Below are 26,931 nucleotides of genomic sequence, written 5' to 3'. Positions count from 1 at the left end.
GAAGGATAGAGTGTTCTGCATGGCTCTTCTGTACACACTTCCTCTAGGAGAAGGAAATTTATCGCTGGCCTGCCAGAGAGTCCCTGAAAACCATGCTGGCTGTGGGCTGGACAGTGGAAAGGACCAAAGAAGGAGAAGCTTTGGTTCAACAAAGAGAGAATGAGAAGCTTCGATGTGTGTCCCAGTCCAATCAGGTATGACTGCCACACTCAGTAACCATCACTTGGCCAACAGAAACCATGATGAATCTAGGAAAACTTCTGATGGGTTATGATGATGGGACCACCTAAAGTGAACTGGTGGGGTTTAGGACAGCCATTCGTTCGTGGAGGCTGATGGGAAGAAAGAAAACAATGGCAAACCTAGTAACTCTGGTTCTTTTATCCTAGGGCAACAGCTACAGCCCTGCCCCTCTGGATCTCTCAAATGTTGTGCTGTCCAGGGAGCTTCAGGTCAGTGCTGATCTAGATGCAGAATGTTGGTGCTTTCTAGACCTTTCCAGTACAAAGCATGTTACCCTCTGAAGAGTTAAAGGAGAAAATCAGAGATTGTGCCTAGAACATATCACAACTATGATATTAAACCTAAAGAGGGCTGTGGTATGCCTAGTCTGTGAGGGAAACACCAGAGAATTAACCAGTCATCTAAGAAGGGGAATCTGTGCTTCCAAGAACACCATAAAGAGTGATGACTAGATAAAAGGAAGAATAGTCAGCAAGGTCTCTTCATGTCCAACTCCTAAAATAAAATAAGAGAAATTAGGTATGGGGTTGGGGATTTAGCTCAGTGGTAGAGCGCTTGCCTAGGAAGTGCAAGGCCCTGGGTTCGGTCCCCAGCTCCGGAAAAAAAAAAAAAGAACAAAAAAAAAAAAAAAAGAGAAATTAGGTGTAATGCAGCACCCGATGGAAATGCTTGTCTGGCCCTTGTCAATCTCAGAAGCCATAAGGACACCCTGCACATGCCCCGATAGATATGTTCAATTTCCCAACAATGGTGCAAGACAGCAATCACTGTAGGACCCACAGCTATAAAACCAAAAAGATGCCCCTAAACATTTGAGGTGCTTCCCTCCACTCCTTCCTTCCTGCGCATATCGGTATCTGTGGCCTCTGCTCTAGCCTGGGGAAGAAGACAATGGACCAGCCCCTTGGGCCTTATGGGGAGTTTCATTTTGTTTTGTTTTGTTTTGTTTTTCCACAAAGGACATCCTTTGCTCTGGATCAAAGCTATATACACCTCACAGAAAGATCCCTTCTATATGATAAATCTCAATGACAGTAGCTTTCAGCAAGGTGTGATTTTTTTTTTTGTTAAAAATCTGTAAAGATTTTCATAGATTCTTGGCTTTGGCTTGACTTCTCCTACCCAGCTCCCTATCTTGAGTACGAAGTATGAAATTAAGCTAAGCAAGGTGCTGGGGTTGTGCAGCTTTGGCAGGAACGTGTGTTTCTCGTGGATGCACTCAACTGCCAGGATAATAAGTTGCAAAGGAAGGGCAGAATCTGAAATGGTTTTCTCTGTGTGGGATGACAAAAGCTAATGAGGTGTGTCGCACAGACTGATTAATAAAGGTAGGCCTCCGGCAGCAGGGGGATAGCATCTGGTGGAACTGTTCCAGAACCAGGAGAATATGAAGCCATTTTTCTTGCTCTCTTTCTCTCTTATGTCTCCGGGGTGGGGCACAGGGAATGGTGGAGGTGGTGGCTGAAAACTATCACAATATCTGGGCCAAGAAGAAGAAGCTGGAGCTGGAAAGCAAAGGTGAGTTTGTTTCCTGGCATCCTGTGGGGAAAGTAAACAGGGCGGTGGGTAGCTCTGTTCTCCCAGAAGTACAAACAAAGACACTGTGTTCATCTCTCATCTTACTCCAGGTGGTGGCAGTCACCCTCTTTTGGTACCATATGACACCTTGACTGCCAAGGAAAAGCTCAGGGATCGAGAAAAGGCACAGGACCTGTTCAAATTCCTCCAGGTGAATGGCATTCTAGTTTCTAGGTAAGTCGTCTTCCATATGGGATTGGTGGGGTGGAGGAGGTGATTGAGTTTGATCTCACCATGGGGTCCTTAATCATCTAGCTACAAACACCATTAGATTCAAGACAGGGCTTGAAACCTTTGAACAGGCTTATAATGAATGAGCGCATATGCACTCACAAACATTATGTGATAGGTCAAAGCTTGTCCTTAATGTATTCCCCAGCAACTGGGGTGCTAAACAATATTCATAATACAACCAGGAAGCTTTAGAATTTAGCTGCCTTTAAAGTGAAATAAGAATTTGAGGCACGAGCAAAACAAGCTTTGATATGCCAGATTATTTCTTAGATTTCTCCAAACTGTATCTATGAATTTGCAGCTGATGGTCTTCATAAAATAGCCCCTTGATTTTCATAGAACCAGCAGCTCCTCCACCCTTTGATCTGATTGTTTTATACTTTGTTAAGCTACATAATAGTAACAGCAGCAAGCACAACCAACAGAAGCAGCCTTTGAGGCACAGGAGCTGATTCTTCTGAAGCTGCAGCTCCCCGAGGGAGATAGAACACAGCGAGATGTCCTAAGACATTCCACCACACACTGATGAATGTTTTCTATCAAGTTGGCTTGGACTACCTAAGTCTTTAGTCAGATGTCTGTGGGACTCCAGAGCACTGTGCTTGTCAACCTCTTTGTAGGAGGAAAAACCAAGTGGAGATCCTGCTCTGATATACCCATTCCTCCTCAAAGAAGTAGTTGCCAAGCAAGATGTTTTCCCTTTTTAATTTCCTATAGATTTTTGCTAGCTAGTGCCAAGTAAATAAAAACCACAGAACTATTTCTATTGTAGTTCATATGAAGAAAAGGACAGAGCCTGTTTGCCACATTGCCGGGTAGGAAAGGTCATACTGCAGGAGACAGCCTCCAGGGAAGCTTTTGAGAAAGACTCCCTGCCTGCTTTAATCCTCTTTCTGACACTAAGAAGAATGCGGAGTGTAATTTGCTGATAAAATTCCTTGCTAGCAGACAAGAAATTTCTCCTTTATTATAACCAAATTAGGGACAGAGGGGAACCAGGGACAGTAACCCAAAGGGCAAGAGACCAAAAGGAGAGCATAACAGAAAAAAAAATAAAAGGACCCGGGCAGTGTAACCAAAATGGCTGGGTTATATAGGGAAGAGCCTCTGGGGGGAGGACAGCCCAGCCCCTGGGCTGGAGAGTTCAGGTAGAGGGCAGAGTAAGGCAAACAGACCGTGTAATAGGTAGGGGCTGAGAGATGCTGGGAGAACCTGGAGGCCAGGTCTGCTTTGATATGTTAAATGGGCACCTCAGCCCTTTGACCCAGATTTGAAACCTAACAATAACACATCGCTTCTATTATTCCACATAATTTATATTTCGTTCATGTGTATTTACAGACAGCTTCAGGGCAAACATATGAGGAGGTGTTTGTCAACTTCTCTGGCTTCCAACTCAGTATCTTTCAGTCATAATTACAAAGATCTCTCCAAAGACTCTAGTGAGAAATTGCTTTGGTCAAAGTGTTGCGGGCTCACAGAGTCAAGTCCAAGTGTAGGAGTCAGTCAGTCAGAGGATGAGCCACTAAGAACAACTGTCAATGCTGAACAGTAAATCCAGCAACACGGGGAGGATGGGTGATGACCCAGTCACTCGGATTTCCCTGCTACTTCTGGGGCTTTCCTCTGTCCACTCTAGAGGCGTGAAGGACATGGAGCTGGATGCCTCCTCCATGGAAAAGAGATTTGCCTACAAGTTTTTGAGGAAGATCCTGAAGTACGTTGACTCTGCTCAAGAGTTTATTGCCCACTTGGGTAAGTACAGCGGCAAAATGCCAGGAAAGAATTTGGTGTTCCTTTAGAAAGAGTGATCTACTTATGCACCATCTTTTTTTTTTTTAAGATTTATTATTTTATGTGAGTACCCTGTAGCTGTCTTCAGACACACCAGAAAAGGGCATTAGATCTCGTTACATATGGTTGTGAGCCATCCTGTGGTTGCTGGGAATTGAACTCAGGACCTCTGAAAGAACAGCCAGTGCTCTTAACTGCTGAGCCATCTCTCCAGCCCCATGAGTGGTCCACAGAGACATATAATTAGGGTGGAGAATAGTGGCTGAGACTTATCCCCCCCCAATCCCCCCACCTAGTTTAGTTCCTTAGCTTCTCCGCTGGATTTGATCAGCTCTTTTGTTGTTTTATAAAGCAACTCATCCATCCCATTAACTTTTCCCACACTTTATGACTGCAAACATCACTGAAGCTGCTTCAGAAAAGGGTGTAGTGAGACAGTCGTGAGAGAGTTGACAAGCATGCCCAACCAGCAGTCTCAACGTGTTTTATAAGACACTACTTCATGAGAGCACCTAGGCTTATCTCTTCAAAAAGCTGCGTTGCTTCTAAAAACACCGTGGTGGTTCATTTGTTTGTCTGTCCTGACCAAAGTCTGTTACTCCTGTCTTTGTAGAAGCCATTGTCAGCAGTGGGAAAACGGAAAAGTCTCCCCATGACCAGGAGATCAAATTCTTTGCCAAAGTAAGTGTTTCCTCTTTCACTCAGGATCTACTACTGGGTTTAAAGGGGTCCATCAAAGGGACTCAAAACTCCAAAAGCTTTCAGTGAGACAGAGGTGAATTTCCTTGTTGTAGAACAGATCCAGTGTGGGTAGGAGTTCCAAGGAAGTATGCAGTGGGCTCAGCTCCACACTGTAGCTTAGAGAGCCTCCCGCCTTGGTCTGCACCATCTGTAACTGTGCTTCTTGCTACTGTGCTGCAAACAAGCTCAACCGTACTGCATCTGAGGGGAATTGATGTGCAAAGGACAGTGGGAACGAGCTGCTGCTTTTCTGACATTCTGACCCGTGCCACCAGCGAGACATTTTAATTACTCCAGCTGCAAAGGAAGCTAAGCAAGTTCCTCGCCCTGTGTCTCACTGAAATCAGCTGTGCTGACGCTGAAAAGGAGATAATGCGTTTGGGTACCAATAGATGTGGTCCACACAACCCTGCTCAGAAGGATGAAGTGCCTTTCAATATCTTTGCTGTGAGAAGCAGAGACCAAGGTTTAAATTGAGGGCTCAGCCATGCCTGGAGTGCAGGTGTTGATGCAATGGCCAAGAAGGAAGTCTGGGTTTCCCAGATACTGCCTTGAGATCAAGTCCTTATGCAAATTTATTTGTGCCTTTATTTTGTTAGTAGTCTTCTTCTTCTTTTTTTTTGCATAACTCCAACACCTCTTGTTAGTAGCACAGAAAATGATGATGATGATGATGATGATGATGATGATGATGATGATGATGATGATGATGCAAGGTGAGACCAAGAATAGAATTTCCTGGAACTCCGCAGCCAGTGTTGAGATGCCTTTGCTCACTGAGAATGAATTCTTTAAAAGGAACTGGCAGATAAACTTCAGTCACCAACTTTAAAAGTGATGTTTGGTGGTTTCCAGGTTCTCCTCCCACTGGTTGACCAGTACTTCACCAACCACCGCCTTTATTTCCTGTCATCTCCTTTGAAGCCGCTTAGCAGCAGTGGGTATGCTTCCCATAAAGAGAAAGAAATGGTGGCCAGGTAAGTCTGTGAAATCAAGAGAGGGCCACTGTGTTAGTCAGCCTTGAGTTACTGTAACAAAATGTCTGAGATACATAAAGCTAGAAGGCTTATTTAGCTCACAGTTCTGAAGTTTCAAGTCCAGTAGACACCTTTCTTTGATCCCATGGTAAGGGATCCAGATGGCAGTGATAGGAAACTCACTGGGAAGAAAACTGCTCAGCTCATGGCCAGAAGGCAAAAATGACAGGATCCTAAGACCTCCTCAAGGGCATGTCCCATTGACCCAAAACCTCCCAGTCATCTCTATCCTCCAAGCATCCTTAACTTCTCAGTAGCAGTACCCTAGAGAGAGACAGCTTCTTACACATGGGTCCTAGAAGGACACTTATTTAAACTGCCATTCTCAGTGCTAATGTGGTCTATTTAAGACATCAGCTCCCTGGAGACTAAATGACAAGTTCTTTGTGGAAATGATGCACAACATGACGATTAGTGATTCAGAGTCTTGATTAGTATCTTGATTTGAAACTATATATATATATATATATATATATATATATATATCTTGGTGATTTCAGAAACGAATGGAATTGTACTGTTTGGAGTGTTGATGGGACTTGTGAAATACATATATACACAGGTTAATTACTGTGAAATAATGTTGAGAAAGGAGGCTAAGGTCCTTCTGAAATTTGAAAATTAAACACAACACACACTGCTTTTAGTCACCTCCTTATCAAGCCTGCAAGATTAAATTTATAAAACTCAGATCTTACAAGTCCTAGTGGAAACAATCTGAGATTTGAAAGCTAGAACTACAGGATTTGATAAATGTTGATTTGAGAAGTATCATCTCCAGAGCTGAGGGATGGCTCCTGGGTAAGAGTGCTTGCTGTTTGTGATGACTTTGCATATGCTCAGCCCAGGGAGTGACACTATTAAGACATGGCCCTGTTTGAGTAGGTGTGGCCTTGGTGGAGTGGGTGTGTAGCTGTGGGTGTGGGCTTTAAGACCCTCATCCTAGTTGCCTGGAAGCCAGTCTTCCACTAGCAGCCTTCAGATGAAGATGTAGAACTCTCAGCTCCTCCTGCACCATGCCTGTCTGGATGCTGCCATGCTCCCACCTTGATGATAATGAACTGAACCTCTGAACCTGTAAGCCAGCCCCAGTTAAATGTTGTCCTTTATAAGACTTGCCTTGGTCTGCTCACAGCAGTAAAACCCTAAGCCATTGCTCAGGTATGAGTAATGGAGTTTGGATCGTTGCACCTAAATAAAAAGCTGAACGTGGCTGCATGTGCACCTGAAGCTCAGGCGTTATAGGGAGCTCAGGCAGGAGAATCACCGGAGCTTGCTGGCCACCTACCTAGCTCTCCACGCTTAGCGAGAGATACTGTGTCTATAGGAATCAGATAGAGAGTGATTGAACACCAGACATTATCCTCTGGCTGCCAGATTTACAGGTGCACGCACATATACATGCATACATATATACATGCACACATACATACACGCATATGCTCACACACACACACATGCACACGTACACACACTTATGCTCACATACACACATGCACACGTACACACATGCACACAATGCACACACATGCACACATACACCCACACACACACACACACACACACACACACACACACCAGCCTAACACTCCTCTAGGCATAAAGTAGGAGTTCCTTCATAGACCTTAACACAGAAGAACCTTCATAATGAGGCTGAAAGGTGCTGTCTAGCATGCTTCAGATCCTCCCTGTTTGTTCAATGAAAGGCCCCGTGTGGATCAGACTTCTAAATAGCAAAGCTCTAAATGCTCTCCATTGACAATGAACATGCACGGCACACTGAAGAAGAGCTCAGCCACTAACTATCACAGTCTTCAGGAGTATACTCAGCTCGAAGATTTGCCTAACATTTATTAAACACTGCATGAGCAGGCACTGAAATTGATTTTTTCATATACGAGAGTTATTGCCCACCTGAGTAAGTGTGCCACTTACACCTGCCCCTTCTTCTGGGCTGTGATCACCTAGTCCCACTCAAGACAGAAGAAACCCCATCCTGCCAGAACAGGATACTTTGGAACCAGGTACCGACCCCAAGATCGTACGCCTTTACATTCGAACTAGGGTGCTCCATACATAGCTAGGGGAATGAAGGGCCATGCAAGACATTCAGATAATCCGACAGAGGGCAGGTGTGTCTGTTTTCTTCATCTGCTGATCTTAGACTATTAATTCATGGAAATGTAACATTTGTTCAACCAGGCACCATTTGTCATGGCTGGAATACAACCGAGGGCTGATCAGCCTTGCAAATAGCTTCCAAATCCATCTGTGAGCTGGTGTCTCCCACAGAAGCAGTTGTGTTTGCACTGAGTATGTTCGCCCTAGCAGACTCTTTTCTTCTTTCCTTACTTCTTTTACTCTTTTTCCTCCCTTTCGTTTGTTTGTTTGTTTGTTTAAGGGACTAGGGACTCCAGTTTCTTTGTTTCATGTGTCTCACTGTGTAGCCCTGGCTGGTCTAGAATTCATTGTGTAAGTCAGATGGGCCCCCAGCTCACAAAAATCTGCCTGCTTCTGCCACCAAAGTTCTAGAATTAAAGGTCCAGCTCAACAGTCCATCCTAGGCAAGTCTGAAACTAGTGATTTTCTTGTTTTGGCCTCTGACATACACCAGATACCTTTTTATTGAATCCTTCAGTCTCGGTCTACCTTATTTTTTATATATTTAAAATAGTATTCATTTATTTTTAATTTCATCTCTGTAAATATTTTACCTGCATGCATGTGAATCTTGTGTAGTTTTTTAAAAATGGATTCACTTTACATCCTGCACACTGCCTGCCTCCTGGTCAGCCTTCCCACAATCCTTTCCTCATCTCCCTTCCTCTTCTCCTCTGAGCAGGTGGGGTCCCTCCTGGGTATCTCCCCACCCTGCACTTCAAGTCTCTGCAAGGCTAGGCGCTTCCTCTCCCACTGAGGCAGCCCAGGCAGCCCAGCTAGAAGAACATATCCTATATGCAGGCAACAGCTTTTGGGCAAGCCCCTCCCCCCTCTCCAGTTGTTTGGGACCCACATGAAGACCAAGCTGCCTATCTGTTACATATGTGCAGGGAGACCTAGGTTCAGCTTGTGTATGTTCTTTGGTTGGTGATTCAGTCCCTGAGAGCCCCAAGGGTCCAGGTTAGTTGATTCTCTTGATCTTCCTATAGAGTTTCTATCCCCTAAGGGGGTGCAATCCTTCCTCCTATTCTTTGATAAGAGTCCCAAAGCTCCCCATTCTTTGTAGGTGTATACCTCTGTCTGAGTCATTGGTGGGTCCAGCCTTTCAGAGGACAGCCATGCTAGACTCCTGTCAGCAAGCATGACAGAATATCATCAATGGTGTCAGGGATTGGGGCTTCCTCATGGCATGGGTCTCAAGTTAGGGCAGTTATTGGTTGGCCATCCCCTCAGTCTCTGCTCCATCCCCAATTCCTGCATTCCTTGTAGACAGAATAAGTTTGGGTCAAACATATTTGTGAGATGGTTGGTGTGCCTATCACTCCATCATGGTTCCTCCCTAGCCACAGAACACAGCCTCCCCAGACTACATATACACAATGCTAAGGACACACCCATTGATTCTTAGGTTCCTACCCTATCTCATGTCTCTGTCTCTCCCTAGAGATGCCCTCAAACCCCACCACACCACTGGGTACAGATTTCCATTCATTCTCATGGCCATCCCTACTGCTCCTCCCTACACCTGAAACCAAACCCTCCAATCTCCTCCTGATCCCCTCTCCCACCCAATTCCTGCCCTCTATCTGCCTACCACAACCTTTCCATTTCCTCTTCTAAATAAGATTCAAGCATCCTTGTTTGTGCCCTCCTTCCTGTCCAATCTCCTTGGGTCTGAGGAGTATAGCATGGACACCCTGTATTTTATGGGTAATACCCACTTATAAGTAAATATATACTGTGCATGTCCTTTTGGAAATAGGTTACTTCACTCACGATGATATTCTCAAGATCCATCCATTTGCCTGCAAAATTCATGATGCCTTTGTTTTTTATAACTGAATAGTATTCCATTGTGTAGACATTAGCCCTCTGTCAGATGTAGGATTGGTGAAGACGTAGGCTGCTGTTTTATCCTATTGACAGTGTCCTTTGCCTTACAGAAAGCTTTGTAGTTTTATGAGATCCCATTTATCAACAGTTGATCTTAAAGCCTGAGCCACTGGTTTCTGTTCAGGAAATTGTCTCCTGTCCCAATGTGTTCAGGGGTATTTCTCTTCTATAAGATTTAGTGTATCAGGTTTTATGTTGAGGTCCTTGATCCCCTTGGACTTGAGTTTGTACACAGTGATAAATATGGATTTATTTTCATTCTTCTACATTTAGATATCCAGTTAGACCAGCACCATTTGTTGAAGATGCTTTCTTTTGTCCATTGTATAGTTTTGCATTCTTTATCAAAAGTCAAGTTGTCCATAAGTCTGTGGGTTTATTTCTGGATCTTTGATTCCATTGATCAAGTGTTTGATTCTGTACCAATACCATGCAGGGTTTTATTGCTTGTTTGTTTTTTATTTTTGTTTGTTGTTTTGTTTATCACTATTGATCTGTAGTATTGCTTGAGGTCAGGGATGGTAATTCCTCCCAAAGTTCTTTTATTCTTCAGAATTGTTTTGGCTATCCTGGGTTTATTGTTTTTTCTAAATGAATTTAAGAATTGCTCTTTCAGCCCTTGGTCCTGCCAAGGTTGGACCCCCAGTGTAGGGGAATACCAGGGCGGGTATGGAGGATGGGAAGGGGAATACCCTTATAGAAGAAGGGGAGAGGGATGGGATAGGGGGCTTATGTCCAGGAAACCTGGAAAGGAGTAACATTTGAAATGTAAATAAAAATAGCCAATAAAAAAAGAAGAAGAATTGCTCTTTCAAGGTCCATAAAAATTTTTGTTGGAGTTTCGATGGGGATTGCGTTGAATCTGCAGATTGCTTTTGGTAAAATGGCCACTTTCACTGTTAATCCTACTTATCCATGATCATGGGAGATCTTTTCATCTTCTGATAGCTTCTTCAGTTTCTTTCTTCAGAGGCTTCAAGTTCTTGTCATACAGAACTTTCACCTGCTTGGTTAGAGTTACACCAAGATATTTTACATTATTTGTGGCTATTTTGAAGGGTAAATTTCTTCTTGGTCAGTTTATCGTTTGTATAAAGGAAGGCTACTGATTTCTTTGAGCTAATTTTGTATCCAGCCACTTTTCTCAAGTTGTTTATCAGCTGTAGGACTTCTCTGGGAGATTCTTTTGGGGATTATTTTTGTATACTATCATATCATCTGCAAGTAGCAATACTTTGACTTCTTCTTTTCCAATCTGTATCCCCTTGATCTCCTTTAGTTGTCTTATTTCTCTGGCTAGAACTTCAAGTACTACATTGAATAGATAGGGAGAGAGTGGGCAGCCTTGTCTTGTCTCTGATTTTAGTGGGTTTGCTTCTGTTTCTCTCCATTTAGCTTGATGTTGTCTATTAGCTTGCTGTATATTGTTTTGATTATGTTTAAGTATGTGTCTTTTATCCCTGATCTCTCTAAAACCTTTAACATGAAGAGCTGTTGGAATTTGTCAAATGTTTTTTCAGCATCTGAGATGATCATGTGATTTTTTTTTCTTTCAGTTTGTTTATATGGTGGATTACATTGATGGACTTTTGTATACTGAATAATCCCTGCATCCCTGGGATGATGCTTACTTGATCATTATAGATGATGTTTTTGATGTGTTCCTAGATTTGGTTTGCTAGTATTTTATTGAGTATTTTTGCACCAATATTTATGAGTAATTTGTCTGAAGTTCTCTTCTTTGATTCTTTGTGTGGTTTAAGTATCAAGGTGACTATGGCTTCATGGAATGAGTTTGGCAGTATTCTTTCTGTTTCTATTTTGTGGAATAGTTTAAGGAGTATTGGTATTAGCTCTTCTTTGAAAACCTGGTAGAATTCTGCACTAAAATCATTCGGCCCTGGGTTTTTTTGTTTTTTTTGTTTTTTGTTTTTGCAGAGGGGGTGGAGGTGGGTGGGAGATTTTTAATGACTGCCTCTATTTCTTTAAGGGTTATAGAGCTGTTTAAATAGTTTACCTGATCTTTATTTAACATTGGTACATTGTATCTCTCTAGAAAATCGCCCATTTCATTAAGATTTTCCAGTTTTGTGTCCACCTTATCTTTAATCTGATACCCTTCACAGTGTGGAGTTTCGAGGCTCTCTCTTTTGAAATAATTTCACTTTTTTTTTTTTTTTTTTTTTTGTTAAGGCCTCTTTCTACAGCCTGGATGTCCTGGCTATTAATGGCTTGTGCCACCATGCCATTACGTTTTGTTCTGATTTTCTTTTGTAAAATTTATGTATATATTTATTTATATCCCAAATGCTGCCCCCCCCCGAGAGTGCGGGACCCCACTGGGTTCCCCCACCCTGGCCCATCAAGGTTTTACAGGGTTAGGTGCATCCTTTCCTGCTGAGGCAGGACAAGGTGCCCTCTGCTACATATGTGCCGGGGTTTTGGTTTTCAAGATGGGCTTCTTTGTGTAACAGTCCTGGCCATCCTGGATTCAATGTGTACATCAGGCTGACCTGGAACTTCCAAAGATCTGCCTGCCTCTGCCTCTTGAATGCTATGATTAAAGGCTTGAGACACCATACCTGGCTCGGTCTTTATCATTTTTATACTCTGAGAAGGAAGAGAACCACCTGGGACCTCTAGCCCTTTATTAGTTTGAACTAAAGATAATTAATTGTCTTAGGGTTTTTGTTTGTTTATTTTTGTTTAGGAGGCTTGATTGATTGTTTTTGATTTGCTTTGGGGTGCTGTTGCTGTTGTTGTTGTTGCTGTTGTTTCTGTGATAAAGCATCATGACCAAAATCAGCTTGGAGAGAAAAGGACTTATTCCATTCTGTACCTCCACATAATACTCCATTATCCAGGGACGTCAGCACAAGAATTCAGAGCAGGGACCTAGAGGCAAGAACAGAGGCAGAGACCATGGAGGAGTGCTGCTTTGGGCTTGCTCCTCGTGGCTTCCTCAGCCTGCTTTCTTATACATTCAGGACACACAATTAGGAATGGCACCCACACATCACACTTCTACATTAATCAGGTCAAGAAAACGACCTACAGACCTTCTTAAAAGGTGAACTAGGATTCCCTCTTTTCAGAAATGTCTCATTCTATGTCAAGTTGACAGAACTAGCCCATCACGTTAATTCCTTTATTTAAATCATAGACTTTTAAGGAAACAGCTTCAACTTTTTGAAATTTCAGGTGCTAGGCACCTAATTTTCTTTTGGTAGAAGAACATGTACTTTCAATTTATACAAAATGTGTGCCCGGCCATTTAAGCTGTTTTCAATTTTCTGAATTGATCTCCAACTTTTGTAGGAGAGCTATTTGGTTAGATGAGAGAGCTAACACAGAGTGGAGAGCACTGAAAGAGCTTCCTTCACCGAGACAGCCTAGTTATTTGGGGCCAAGCACAGACCTAAGCCATCAGCAGTACAGGGTGCACTGTTCAGTACTCTCTCTCCCTCCAACTCCATGAGTTCACACCCAACAAAGAGCAGCCCATATTAACTTCGCATTAGCTGCCAAGTTTCCAGTAATGCACTGTGAGTTCTCGTCAGCTCTAGGCCAAGGAGCTTCTGACTTACTCCCAGTAATCAACAGTGACATTGGCTGTGATTTTTTTTCAGGATAGCCAAAAAACAAATCCAGGACATTAACTGAGAGATTTTTGTCCTTTAAAGTTGAGGAGGGTTCAGCAGCCAAAACTCAGGATGCATTTCTTCCCTGTTCCAGCCATCCTACCAAGACTTCTGTCCTGTGAGCAGCAAGGATCCCCAATACAAGCCATGACTGTGAGCCTGTAGTTTCAGCTGAGTGTCACTAGAGCATTGTAGTCGGTACCAGTGTCCTGTCTGTTCTCCCTATTAGGTTTCTCTCTGTTCCCCTGCTTCCTGAAGGGATGCAAAGTTCTTTTCAGGATAGATCAGTGTCAAATGTGAGAGTTCATAGAATCTCCTCCCAAGAGTATCAGCCACACGTGTGGGCTGCAGTCACAGTGACCCTGGATGTGCTCAGTTGACAGCATGCTGGGAAACGTCTACAGGGCTCTTTTCTAACCACATGAGGCCTCCCTAACTGCAATTGATGAAGTACAGTTCAACCTACGAAGGGCTCCATGGTGAAAAGTGTAAGTGGAACATAGAGAGACGTCAGAAATATAAACAGCAACAATCAGTAACAACGATAATGATGATGGTGGTGGTGGTGGTGGTGGTGGTGGTGATAGCAGCTTCCTAGTTCCCAAGGACCCAACTAGGGCAGACTTTAGACTACTAAGGATAAGAGCAAAAATACTTCATAAAATGTTTTTGTGTTTAACAGACTCCTATTCCCAACTCTAACTATTAACACTTTTCCTAATCCCAACATTTTCCTGCCTTCCAACTAAAGGTTGAAGGCTGCAAAATAGTTTGCAGTTTCATGCTGCCTTTAAAAATCTTTATCTTTTGTCCCCATGTCCCATGAATGAACATTTTAACACATCGTGTCTATCACAAAGGAAAGTTTGCACAGGGCCATTGCCAAATATTGTTCTCATTACAGAGGAATGGTTTCTTGAGTAGAATGGAGCTGCCTGCAAGGAACCTTTCATGATTCTCCACCAATGCAGTGTGAACCACATTATTTTCCTCAGCATGGTTCCAAGGACTCTTCCAGAGGACATGGCATATCCTCCTAAAGCGCCAATCTATATCTTGCTTCACATATGAGGGGTGGGAGGCTGTGGAAAAATTACTTCTTGAGTCTCCCTAGCTCTCTGAATTACAACCTTTTCTACTTTAGCCTATTCTGCAAGCTGGCCGCTCTTGTGAGACACAGGATTTCCCTCTTTGGTAAGTAAAAGGCTGTGTTGCTAACGGCAGCACTCCTTCCTGTAATTACCTTGAGCCTTCATTTGTGGCTCCCTTAGAAAACCTGTACCTTGGGACTGAGGTGTCACCTAAATTTTCCATAGAAAATTGGTCTGAAGCATGATTAATGACCTCTCTGCCTCTTTAACAGCTCAGATTTTCCACACCAATGAATGTTTTAAGCTCTGCCTGTGACATCCATCATGAAGCAGAGGCTCTGTCAGACCAGAGATAAATGCCTTGTCCCTGAACACAGACCTGGCACTTCGTGTGTTGCTGGTTAATTATACTGGGCTAAGGCTCCTGCATACTAAGAAGGCTGTATTTAACAGCCAGACAGGTTTGGGAAGTCATGGCTGATGTTTTTCATTCTAGGGAGTGATTCAACTACAATGGTGAGCTGTCTTCATATCTTAGCTCAGACACTTGACACAAGGTAAGTCTGTTTTGTTTCTAACAGTTTCTTATGATTCCCTCTCTGACCCCCAAATAGACAAAGATGGCCCTAGAAGTTAGCTTTCTGTTTCCCATTCCTACAGTTCAGACCTACTGTCATGGACTATCTTAAATATGAAGCAGTTCATCAGCTCTTACCCCATCTAACTAAATTGTTTTTCAGGAGATACAATGTGTAAATAACATAGCAGCATTCAGTGTGTGCCCAATGGTATAGGCACAGGCACAGGTAGAGATGTGTGGTAAGTGTTAAACCCTCGTCATCCTGAGAGACAAAGAGTATCATTTTGTGTTAAAGATGGGCAGAAGAAAATGTAGGGATATCTGTAAGATCATAGACATGCCAGCGAAAGAGCCCAGCAGTAACCCAAGTTCAATCACTGTGACCTCGGTGGTAAAGGAGAGAATTGATTCCCAGAAATCATCCTGTAGCTTCCACAACTACACATACACAGACACACACACACAGACACACACACACACACACACACACACACACATACACACACACAAATTAATAAATATATGTCAGTTAGTTGGTAAAGTAGTATACGTGTAATTTTAACAGGTAGAAAACAGACACAGAAGAATCAAAAGTTCGGTTCCAGCCTTGGATTTATACTAAGACCTTGTTTAATAAAAATAAAAGACACAGGATAATTTGAGAATCTGCAGGAAGGATGGCTGAACAGGAAAGGAGATTTTATTTAAAAAAAAAACAATTCACAGTTCTGATGTCATATACATGGTATTTTAAAAGAGAGAAGAAGTAAAATGGACTAACCAGAGTTCTGTTTAGCATGCTCATTAAGAATGGTCCTTATCAGAGAAGCTTCATCCAGCAACTGATGGGAGCAGATTCATAGAACCACAACTAAACATTAGGCAGAACTCTGGGAATCCCCAAGGAAGATGAGGAGGAAGGATGTAGGAGCCAGAGGGGTCGAGGACACCGTGAGAACATGGCTCACAGAATCATCTAAGCAGCGCTCAAAGGGGCTCACAGAGACTAAAATGACAATCAGGGAGCCTGTGTGGGTCTGCCTAGGTCCTCTACATTTATGTTATGGTTGTGTAGTTTAGTGTTCTTGTGGGACCCCTAACAGTGGGAGTGAGAAGTGTCTCTGACTCTCTTGCCTGCTCTTGGGACCCTTTCCCTTTTACTAGGTTGCCTTGCCCCCTTGATATGAGGGTTTGTGCCTATTATAACTTGTTAAGCTCTGTTCCCTTGATACCCCTGCTCTTTTCTGAAGGGAAATAGGGGGAGTGGATCTGGGGCAGGGCACTGGGAGGAGTGGAGGGAGGGGAAACTGTGGTAGGAATGTAATATATGAGAGAAGAATAGATAGATAGATAGATAGATAGATAGATAGATAGATAGATAGATAGATAGATAAGAAAAAAGGTCCTTATGCAGGGTGTGATAGCACATGCCTTTAATCTCAACACTCAGGAAGCAGAGGCAGGTAGATCTCTGTGAGTTTAAGGCCAGCCAAAAGGCTATATAGTGAGACCCTGTCTCAGAAAAAATAAATTAAGTAACAAATGGTCCTTATCAGAGTCAGGAAGAAGATATGCCCCTCAAGATCTAATGTAAAAAAAGAGAGCTACCTTCATAAGAGAGTAACCCTGTGACAAACTGACCCATGACATATAATAAGTGTTAGAGACATGACTCGGTGGGTAAAAGCCCTTGCCCAACAAACATGAGGATGGGAGTTCAGATCCCCAGGTCCCACAAAAATGTCTAGTGGTTATAGCAATTCATCAGCACTCATTCAGGGACAGGAGCTGTGGGTTCTCATGAGAGACCTTGCTTCAATACATAGAATGGAAAGTGGTTACGAAAGATGTCCAACATTAGCCTCTGACCAGTATACACCGCCCCCCACACGCACACACACTTGCACGTACGCACACATACACGAATGCACATACACACTAATAAATAAATAAGAACAGTAACAAGAGTGCAGATACAGATCATAACAGGAGATCTCTGGTTTTCCAAGCAAGCCTCATTGATGGTCTTTACTATCCTGATATGTTATCAAGAAAACTGTGAATAGAAGAGCATCTGCCCTGGAAGGAATTCTGTCATTATCTTCTGAAGAGGATATTGCAATGTGGAGAATTACAGACTGCATATAGGTTTTGTTCTGATTCTATGTCCTATGAGACTCTTTTTGAGGGAAGAATTAGCTGTTCTTAGCTTCCTCTGTTTCCAGGGCACATTTCATTGTCCCCTGCCTCAGTGACCTGATAAGGCTGGCTTTATAAAGGACTGGCTTTCTCCCTTTCCTTGACTCTCATCCAATGGAGGATTGCTCTGCAAACTAAAAGAAGAACAGGCTGCAGGGACTGCTTTCTTCTCTTTTCTCCTCCTTCCTCTTAAATTGCCCTTACAAAGGCTCTTGACCACACATGAGTCGCAGAAAAGGCTCACTCCCGTTCTTTCATTGGATAATAACAGACGAGGCAGTTGCAGCTTGCAGTAGATCACGAGTGACCACTACCACTCCATTCATAGTTCTCTGTGGGTCCTGAAGGGTTCGGCAATGACCTCCGCAAGCCAAGCCCATCATTCAGTTGCTAACTCCAGGGAACTGTGTGGTTCAAGTTTATTTTCCAGATAGAAACAGACCAGTATCCACTGTCTGACCATTTTGCCTCCAAGTCACCACCACGCAAAGGGGGTTGGTCCAACGATCCAGTTGTGCCGGTTTCCAACTGCTGTTTACTTGCAGGACAGTGATGAAGTCAGGCTCAGAGCTGGTGAAAGCCGGGCTGCGAGCGTTCTTTGAAAATGCTGCGGAAGACCTTGAGAAGACCTCAGAAAACCTGAAGCTGGGGAAGTTTACCCATTCCAGAACGCAGATCAAAGGTGTTTCTCAGAATATTAACTACACCACAGTGGCTCTGCTTCCCATCCTGACATCCATCTTTGAGCACATCGCTCAGCATCAGTTTGGGGTGGATCTACTCTGTGAGTCCTCCTGCTGTTTGTCACCAATGTCTATGCACTGGCCACAGACAGAGCCCACTCACCCACACTGACTGTGAGGGCAGAGCAGAAACACAGACGTCCCACGCTTTTCTTAGATATAAAAAAAAAAGAAGTGATCGACCCTTGGAAAGGAAGAAACCCTTTAGTGTGAGTTTAGAACACTTCACCTTCCTCCGATTTCATTCTGAACCAGTTTCACACCTGCTCCATTGAACTTGGAAAGGTTGTCTGAGCCTTTCCACCTCAGAAATACTGTTACCAGGGCTTCTAGATGCCGTGCTCCGCATTAAAAAGCCTTAATTGCTCACTGGTACCAGGAGCGAAGGAATGAGGTTAACATCTCATGATTTTTCCCATCTTTCATTGGTTTTAATTTGCTTTGTACTTAGCAGAATGTCCAGCCCCATCTCCACCCCCAACCCCGTGTTCATGTTCTATCACCGAGCTTTAGGGACTGCTTAGACATTGCCATGTGGTTTAAAAGTTAGCCAGTTGTTGATAGCTTGGGCTATCAGTTAGTCCCCACGAGGTAGAAGTTTTATGACATGGAAACAAGCCAGTGTTGGAAAATAAACATTAAATTAGTTTCTGGTTCTGTTGAAGTAGTCCTACTGGTCCATGGTATGCAGTCTAGACGTGGTTGGGAACATGTTGCCTGCTGGTGAAATTGTTTGTGCACCTTCACAACTCCATTCCATTAGAAAACAGAGAAGACCATTATACAATTAAAAATACAGCATAATTTTTAGATGAGCATATTTGAGATCTCTCTCTCTTTCTCTTTCTCTCCCCCTCCCTCTCTCCTTCTTCCTCTCTCTCCCTATTTCCCTATCTCCAACTTCCTCTCCATCCTCCCTCCCTTTCCCCTCCCTTTCTCCCCCTCTCCCTTCTTCCTTTCTTCCTCCTCCCTCTCTGAATAAAGCATAGAAGATGTATAGACCTTAGAAAATGATCAAAAGTAACATAGGTGCTTCAAGATTTATTTGTTCTTCAATCCAAAGGAAGACAATATTACCCTTGGTAAAATATGAATAAAATGTCTTCCTTTGTTGGGTAAATGACCTGTTATGGAAGCTCCATTGACCAAAAGATTGCTTTCTCCAAGAAACTTCGTGATCTTCAACAGGAGCCCTGCGGATGACATAGGTGATTCTGTCAGAGCACATTTTCCTGTCAGTGTTTCCTAGATACTAGTAAAAGAGGATCTGGTTTGAAGAGGAATTTACTTGCTTACAGAGACAGGGAGGAGGGAAAACTAGAGAGGGGTTGTTGGCTCATGACTGACTGATGCCTACCTTAATTTTCTTTTCTTCATGGACTTTCCCATGTGATGGCGGTAGAGCTGGGACTGATATGTGGCTGTGGCATCTCTTTCTTTCAGTGAGTGACGTGCAGATTTCATGCTACCACATTCTGTGCAGCCTCTATTCCCTTGGGACTGGGAAAAATATCTATGTTGAAAGGTAAGTAATTTTCACTTACTTTTTTTAAAAGTTAAAATACCTTGACTCAAAAAAAAATGTGGTGGGGGAGAGAGGATCAAAATACCTGACTAAACAGGAGCTAAACGAACAAAAACAGACATGCTAACAGGAGTCTTCAACCCTACCCAAAGAACTACAGGCCAACAAGGACTGCTAAGAGCAGGAGAAATAGGCTTCTCCTGGGAAGACCACACAAACTGCTTATCCAATACCAAATGGTCAGCCCATTATACAGATATACAGATTGAGAACTGAGAGGTCATATTTATGTTTGGGAATGTGTGTGTGTGTGTGTGTGTGTGTGTGTGTGTGTGTGTGTGTGTGTGTGTGTGTGTATTTAAAAAGAGGTCATGAGCGGGATTGAGGTTTTAACTCAGTGGTAGAGCACTTGCCTAGCAAGCGCAAGGCCCTGGGTTCGGTCCCCAGCTCCGAAAAAGAGGTCATGAATTTGAAAGAGAGCAATGAGGAATATATGAAAGGAATTAAATGGAAAAGGGATGGGAGAAAATGTAGACTGCACATATACATTTCTTAAAAATTAATAAGATATTATGCTAAATTTTAAAAAGAAACCCATTTAATATCTGTTTTTCAGTCCATCAAAACCCAATATTCACTGAGCAGGAGTGATAGTTTTACATCTGAGTTATGAAAAATTTGTGGCAATATAAAAAGACATAATGAGATTAATCAGATTGAAGACTTCAGTGAAAAAGCTACTGAAAAAAAAATATATGTATGACTACAGGAGCTATAAAACCCTGCAAAATCGTGTGCTAGTAGTCGAACAGTATTGAAGGCATATGCATGTCATTATCAGGGTTTCTCAGAAGCTTCCAACATTCCTGTGGTTAAAACTTTCTGAGACAGTTAGGGGACCTAAGGCTTTAGTGTTTAATTAGTCTCTGTGTGACACACCCTGGGACCTTTGCCATAGTCAGCTGTCAGATTAGCTACAGTTTTAAACAATGCACAGTGTGGTACCAGAAAAGCTGTTTGATAATCTTGAATCTGGACAACCTTATTTGTAGAGGTTTAAGGTTCCAACTTTTGCTCTATGACCAGTCTGGCAGTGGAAGCCTAACGAGCCCTTGCTATTCAGCCTAGGGTACCGCGTGGTGTATTCTACTTAATTCCAGGAGTACAATAAGAAGGATAAAAGTTTCAGACTTAGCTTTATTCTTGAAGGACTGATTCTTTTATCCCTTTCAAATAAGCAAGCCTCAAAGATTTTGATCTGTTTTTAAGTAATTTAATCTGAACACACTTGGGCGTCTACGAACATACCCTTATGTGATGCTTGTATCAAACACCCTAAAATCCAACCCTCATTTCCTAATGAAACACACATTTATTAACATTGTGTCAGTGAAGCAAAATGAGAACTTCTCCCCTATAGGAACTTAAGAACTGACCTGGTGGATTAAAATTCATTTTAGGGAGGAATTAAAAACTAGTCTATTCCATCACAGCCCCAGCTTCCAGATGGCTTACAGGCTTCAAGAAACTCATTGAAGAGCTAATGGTTAAATTTGCTTTATGAGGATGTCTTTTAGTTTCCCAGGCTTTCCTTTCTGTTCTAGAGAAAACATACAGAAATGGCTTTGTTATCAACAGTTAACAATTTGTTTAGTTTTGGTTCGTTTTGGGTTTTTGAGACAGCATTTCCCTACGTAGCCCCAGCTGTCCTGGAACTCACTCTGTAGTCTAGGCTGCTGGCCTAGAACTCAAGGGATCCTCCTAGCTCTGCCTCCTGCATGCTTGGATTAAAGCCATGCACCGCCATCACCCGGCTTATTGGATCCCTAGAACTAGAATTACAGATGTTCATGAGCCACCATGAGGGTGTTAGAATTGAACCTAGGTCCTCTAGAAGAGCAGCCAGTGCTCTTTTTATTATTAAATTTGTTTGTTTGTTTGTTTTACAACCCAATATTAGCTCTTCCTTTTCTCCCAGTACCCCTTCATGTAAGTCCTCCCCCATCCCCATTAGAAGGGGAAGCCCTTTCTGGGTATCAACTTCCCACCCCCATCCTACTCCCACCCCCACCTCACACATCAAGTTGCTGCAGGACAAGATACAACCTCTCCCACTGGCCAGACAAGGCAGTCCATTTAGGGCCACAGGATCCACAGGCAGGCAGACAACAGCTCAAGATGGCCCTCCCTCCAGTTGTTTGGTGGACTCTCATGAAGACTAAGCTGCTCATCTGCTGCATATGTGTAGAGAACCTAGGTCTAGCCCAGGCTCACTTTTTGGTTTGTGATTCAGTCCCTGGGAGACCCCAAGGGTCCAAGTTAGTTGACTCTGTTGGTCTTCCTGGGGACCTCCTGTCCTCTTTGGGTCCCTCAATCTTTCTCTGAACTCTTCTGTAAGACTCCCCGAGGTCTATCTAATGTTTGGGTGTGAGTCTCTGCATCTCTTTCCATTGGCTGCTGGGTGGAAGCTCTCAGAGGACAGTTAAGGCTAGGTTTCTTTGTGCAAACATAACAGAGTATCATTAATAGTGTCAAGGATTCTTGCTCGCGGGATGGCTCTTAATTTGGGGCAGTCATTGGTTGGCCGTTCCCTCCATCGCTGCTCTTTGTGCCTGCACATCTTGTAGGCAGGACACATTTTGGGTCGAAGGCTTTGTGGGTGGGTGACTGTCCTTATCCCACTGGGAGTCCTGCTTGCAGTCAGTGCTCTTAATCACTGAGCCATCTCTCCGGCCCCAAGATAGAAAATTTTAAACATGCATTTTTAACCAAATAAATAGAATCTACAAAAATATTTTCCAAATTAACACAGAATCTCACTTAGAGAAGATATCAGAGACAGGGAGAGAGAGAGAGAGAGAGAGAGAGAGAGAGAGAGAGAGAGAGAGAGAGAATGAATATGAGAATGCGCATGCAAACCAAGAAACCTTATATAATTTTTGTACAGTTTCTACAGTTTTCTTTTGAAAAAAGTAGACAAAAAGTTAATTTTGGAATGTCAAACCAGAAAGACTTATTCATCCATGGCTTTTTGTACTTAACTCACATTCATCACAGCGACAGCTCTGGACAGAGCTGGGAATATTGGAGTTTGCATTTTTTATTCTACATCCACATAAGACTGGCTAGCCAAGATTAGATTAAGGAAACTCAGCAACTGACTTAGGACTAGGACTGTGCTGCTGACACAGTCACTGATGTTTGCCTGTCTGGTGTTTTCGGTTTTTTTTGTTTTGTTGTTGTTGTTTTTTTTTTTTTTTTTTGGTTTGGTTTGGGTTTTTTGTTTTGTTTTGTTTTTACGTTTTAATTGTAAAGTGTATGCTCACTCACAAAACAAAACCCAACATGCAAAACTATATAAAATTAAGTAAGTCTGCCATCTTCTTTACCCTAGGCAATGTCCCATCTAGGTCCTTTCCTGAGAAGTCCCTAGCCTCATTTGGGTATGCACCAGTCTTGATACACATTTTCAGGCATATGAGATCATAGAGTTGTGCAGCTTTGTCATATTGGGAAAAAGATTAAAACTTGATTTATTTAACCTAAATACCATTTGATACACTATATCTATTAAGTTCCACTTTCAAGATTGATTGACTGATTGATTGATTATAAGTACATTGTAGACACACCAGAAGAGGGCATTGGATCCCACTACAGATGGTTGTGAGCCACCATGTGGTTGCTGGGAATTGAACTCAGGACCTCTGGAAGAGCAGTCAGTGCTCTTAACCACTGAGCCATCTCTCCAGCCCGTTTCCACTTTAAAAGAAAAGCAAATTGCATATACTGCTATTCCAACCTACTTTATGTCCTGTTTTCTATTTTGCTATAAAATTCACTGTAGCACCTACATTTTCCCAACATTCCCTGCCCTGCTCACTTTACTTTGTGCCTACATCATGTATCACATCAGCCACATTTCTGAACCAGGAGTTCCCTATTCTTAATTTTCTTGAGTTTAGATTCTTTTGTCTTTTGACAGTCTGAAGTCATCAAGGGCCAGTCACTTCTGTAAGAGCCCTGAGGTATTCTGGGGTCTCTGGATACCTTATAATGCCCACTCCAGGGCTAGAGCCTTAGCTACCATGATTTTCTCTTCAATGCAGTTAGCTCTCCAATCACATACGACACTACAGAGGAGAGCAGGGGACTGGCAGTTCCTAGGTTTTCTTCACCTCCCTCTGATTCATCCCAGGACTGACTATTCTATTTAACCCTCTCCTCTTTATTCTTCAGGTCAGGAAAATTTACTTTGTTTAGGAAATTTTTCCTTTTCTGTGGTTTATATTACAAACAATGATTTTAGTTTATAGTTGATTGGTTCCATTACTCTATCCCTTAGGGGGATAGCTCCAGGGACTTAAATCCTCCTTTTGGTCCTATCTTCAAAATCCTGCTGCCTCCCAGTAACCTCTAATTCCTGGACCTTTCAAGAACATTCCAAGTCTAAACTACAGCACAGTTACTGGTGTGTGTATTTTCCCTAGCTTTGTTCAGGGAAAGTAATCCTGTGTAAGTTTGTTCCTTGACCTTTCACACCTGGTTTCTTACTGGAAACTTTTAGCTGTTCTTTTCTGTATAGCATTTTTTATGATTTTTTTTTGAAAAATTCCTGTGTTAATCTTTTCGATTTTGTTCTCTGTGAGCGTAAAGAGAATACACATTCTGTTTTTCTTTTTCTTTTTCTGGATAATTTTTTTTAATCATTTTTTCTCTCTTCTTTGGCTGCTAGGAATATTGTTAACTCTCAAGAACAAAGGTGTGTGCATGTGTACATACATATGCACGTGCATGTGTGCATGTATATGTGTGTGCACATGTATGCATGCGCGCGCGTGTGTGTGTGTGTGTGTGTGTGTGTGTGTGTGTGTGTGTGTGTGTTAAATTAGATAAGAGTGAACTGGGAGGAAACAGCAGGCACCTTCAAAGATGAGAACCTGGTAGAGGGCCAAACTCTTCCCAGGGCTCTGATGTCCACCCCTAGCAAGAGTGACAAGTGAGAAGTGGCTCACACTGCAGCCAGGCATTTCTCTGAGAGATTTAATGTATGCTCATCGTCTGGTGAGCTTAGGTCTACATCTCCAAAACAAGTTCCTTCTCATTCTTTCATGCCAATGTACCTCCAGAAGTTTCTCCAGTCTGGGAACACAGATGACAGGAATGGAAGGCACATATCATTCTCAGCCCCATCTCTTACTCTGCAAGATGGAAGCCCCCCACATATATATTGTCCACCAGGTCTTCAATGACCTTCATATACCTAAATGCTCACTGTTTCAAACATCTTCTAAGTCCTCCAAAGACTTCTTCGGTCTTCTAATTCTGGAAATTAAGGGTTTGGGCTCTTGTTGCTGTTATCATTGTTATTATTGCTGGTTTTTAATCAATTAGTTAGTTTCATGCATATAAGTATTTGTCTGAATGTCTATGCAACATGTGCATGCCTTGTACCGTAGAAGATCAGAAAAAGGTGTTAGATATCCTAAAACTGGGGTTACAGATGTCTATCAGCTGTCATGTGGGTGCTAAGAAGCAAACTCAGGTCCTCTAAAAGATCAGCCAGTGCTCTTAAATGATAAATCATATTTCAATTCTTGCACCCCCATGTGATTGGTTATTACTTTGTGGTCTGGGATTATAATGCATACTACAACTTCAGCGTAGATCCAGATGTCTTTTTAATTTCTTTTCTAATGTTGAGTTTTAGAGAGAAACGTGGAATAAAACCAGCATTTCTCTACCACCTTTTGTATAAAATGAGACATGACGGCTCCATGGTATCGTTAAGGGGAAGGTTTTTGTTGTAGATAAGACAGAGAGAACCATCAGAGGAATAAAGTAGTAGACTGAACATGGCCGGCAGACTGGACCAGGCCATGAGAGAAGCAGGAGCAGAGCGGAGAGAGTGAGAGAGACACAGAAAGAGAGAGAGCAAGAAGGAAGACAGAGAGTGGGCAGAAGAGAGAATGGAGCAGTGTTACAAGGAGCATGAGCAGCCTAACAGGAGGGAAGGGGAGGATGTGAGAAGAGCTTAAAAGAGCCCGGATGCTAGCGTGAAGAGCCCGGATGCTAGCGTGAAGAGCCCGGATGCTAGCGTGAAGAGCCCGGATGCTAGCGTGAAGAGCCCGGATGCTAGCGTGAAGTAGACATGAACAGCAGGGTTTGTAACACTGAGGACGCCTGGACGCCACAGTGGTCATTTGTCCAGCAGAGGCAAGGGAGATGGCTCTTTTGGTAGAGTGGAACTAGTCTCACAAGTTCCTGAGGAATGCTGGCTTCTATCTAACCACCAGAATTTGGGAAATGGAGTTTCCTTTGGACCTGATAACCTTTAACTAAATTTTTCTTGACAAAAGAGCCTCCATTGAATTGCAGGGGAATCACTAAGTATTCAGCCCAGCTCTACCTGGCATGTGACTTGTAGTTAGAAAAGATTCACTCACCTCAGTCATGGGAGTAGTTGTGAAAAGAAAAAGTCAACAGCACAGAGTGAAGAAGAGTCTTTTGGAATGCTTTCAATTTAGAATAATATTGAGAATTACATAAATCTGTGAGATTTTCAGATACTGAATATCAAAGAATAAACATATTGTTTCTTTGATCATGCAAAATTCTTGAGTTCTCTAATATGGAGATTTTTTTTTTAAAAAAATGGATTTAAAGAGGTTTCAGGGAAGATTTTTCAGAAAACCAAGTTTGGGTCTTCATTTTGTTAATCTTTAATCTCAATTTTATTTTGAGTGAAAGCCAATTTTTTTCCTTCACATTTTAGAGGCTTGTTCCTTCCACCATCCTGCCTTCCACTGATCAATCATTTCTGATGGTACATTATACAGGTCTAAGCCACCAAGCTTATTAATATTGCCATTTAGTACTGTGCCCCACCCCCAACTGTGTTTTCTACTCTGCTTGTGCTGCTTCCTTTCCATAGATAGTATCATCATGAGTATATGGGGCAGAACTTTAAAATCATGAAGCATATATGTGTATAAGGTATTTGTCTTAGGGCTTCTGTTGCTGTGAAGAAACACCGTGACAATGGCAACTCTTACAAAGGAAAGCATTTAATAAGGGCTGCTTTAGAGGTCAGAGGTTTAGTTCCATTGTCGTGATGGTGGGAAGTATGGCAGCACACAGGCCAACATGACCCTGGAGAGGTAACTAGAATTCTACATCTGGATCAAGCAGCAGCAGAAAGAAAGAGTAACACTGGGCCAGGCTTGGGCTTCTGAAACTCCAAAGTCCACCCCCAGTGACACACTTCCTCCAACAAGGACACACCTATGCCAACATGGCCAAACCTCCCAATGGTGCCAATCTCTATGAGCCTCTGGGGGCCATTTGCATTCAAACCACCACAATACTACTAATATACTCTAATTGATTTGTCTTTGTCTATGTCCCTGACAATAGACATTTGAGAGATGCACTGTCACTGACATCCTATAAGTAAGAGATTAACAAAGAAA

At 42.7% G+C, this 26,931-nt stretch overlaps 1 protein-coding gene across 3 annotated transcripts in view; it reads left to right on the top strand.

The window, feature by feature from the left end:
- The window catches only part of Ryr3 (ryanodine receptor 3), a 553,860-nt gene that overhangs the window by 430,363 nt on the left and 96,566 nt on the right, over positions 1 to 26,931 (top strand). For all 3 annotated transcript variants that reach the window (XR_015684544.1, XR_015684543.1, XM_087655160.1), the window contains exons 54-64: positions 48 to 194; positions 390 to 452; positions 1,686 to 1,761; positions 1,872 to 1,995; positions 3,695 to 3,810; positions 4,463 to 4,530; positions 5,446 to 5,567; positions 14,466 to 14,515; positions 14,909 to 14,969; positions 17,737 to 17,975; positions 19,378 to 19,459. Coding sequence is in view for 1 of the 3 variants with exons in the window: in XM_087655160.1 (XP_087511286.1) it covers positions 48 to 194; positions 390 to 452; positions 1,686 to 1,761; positions 1,872 to 1,995; positions 3,695 to 3,810; positions 4,463 to 4,530; positions 5,446 to 5,567; positions 14,466 to 14,515; positions 14,909 to 14,969; positions 17,737 to 17,975; positions 19,378 to 19,459 (1,148 nt within the window). In the remaining 2 variants the exon portion in view is untranslated. The remainder of the gene's footprint in view (positions 1 to 47; positions 195 to 389; positions 453 to 1,685; positions 1,762 to 1,871; positions 1,996 to 3,694; positions 3,811 to 4,462; positions 4,531 to 5,445; positions 5,568 to 14,465; positions 14,516 to 14,908; positions 14,970 to 17,736; positions 17,976 to 19,377; positions 19,460 to 26,931) is intronic.

Source organism: Rattus norvegicus, chromosome 3 (assembly GCF_021556685.1).
Source record: "Rattus norvegicus strain SHRSP/BbbUtx chromosome 3, alternate assembly SHRSP_T2T, whole genome shotgun sequence".
In the NCBI taxonomy this organism is placed as follows: domain Eukaryota; kingdom Metazoa; phylum Chordata; class Mammalia; order Rodentia; family Muridae; genus Rattus; species Rattus norvegicus.
Note: the sequence above shows the minus strand (reverse complement) of the source record. Positions and strands in the feature narration are given on the sequence as shown.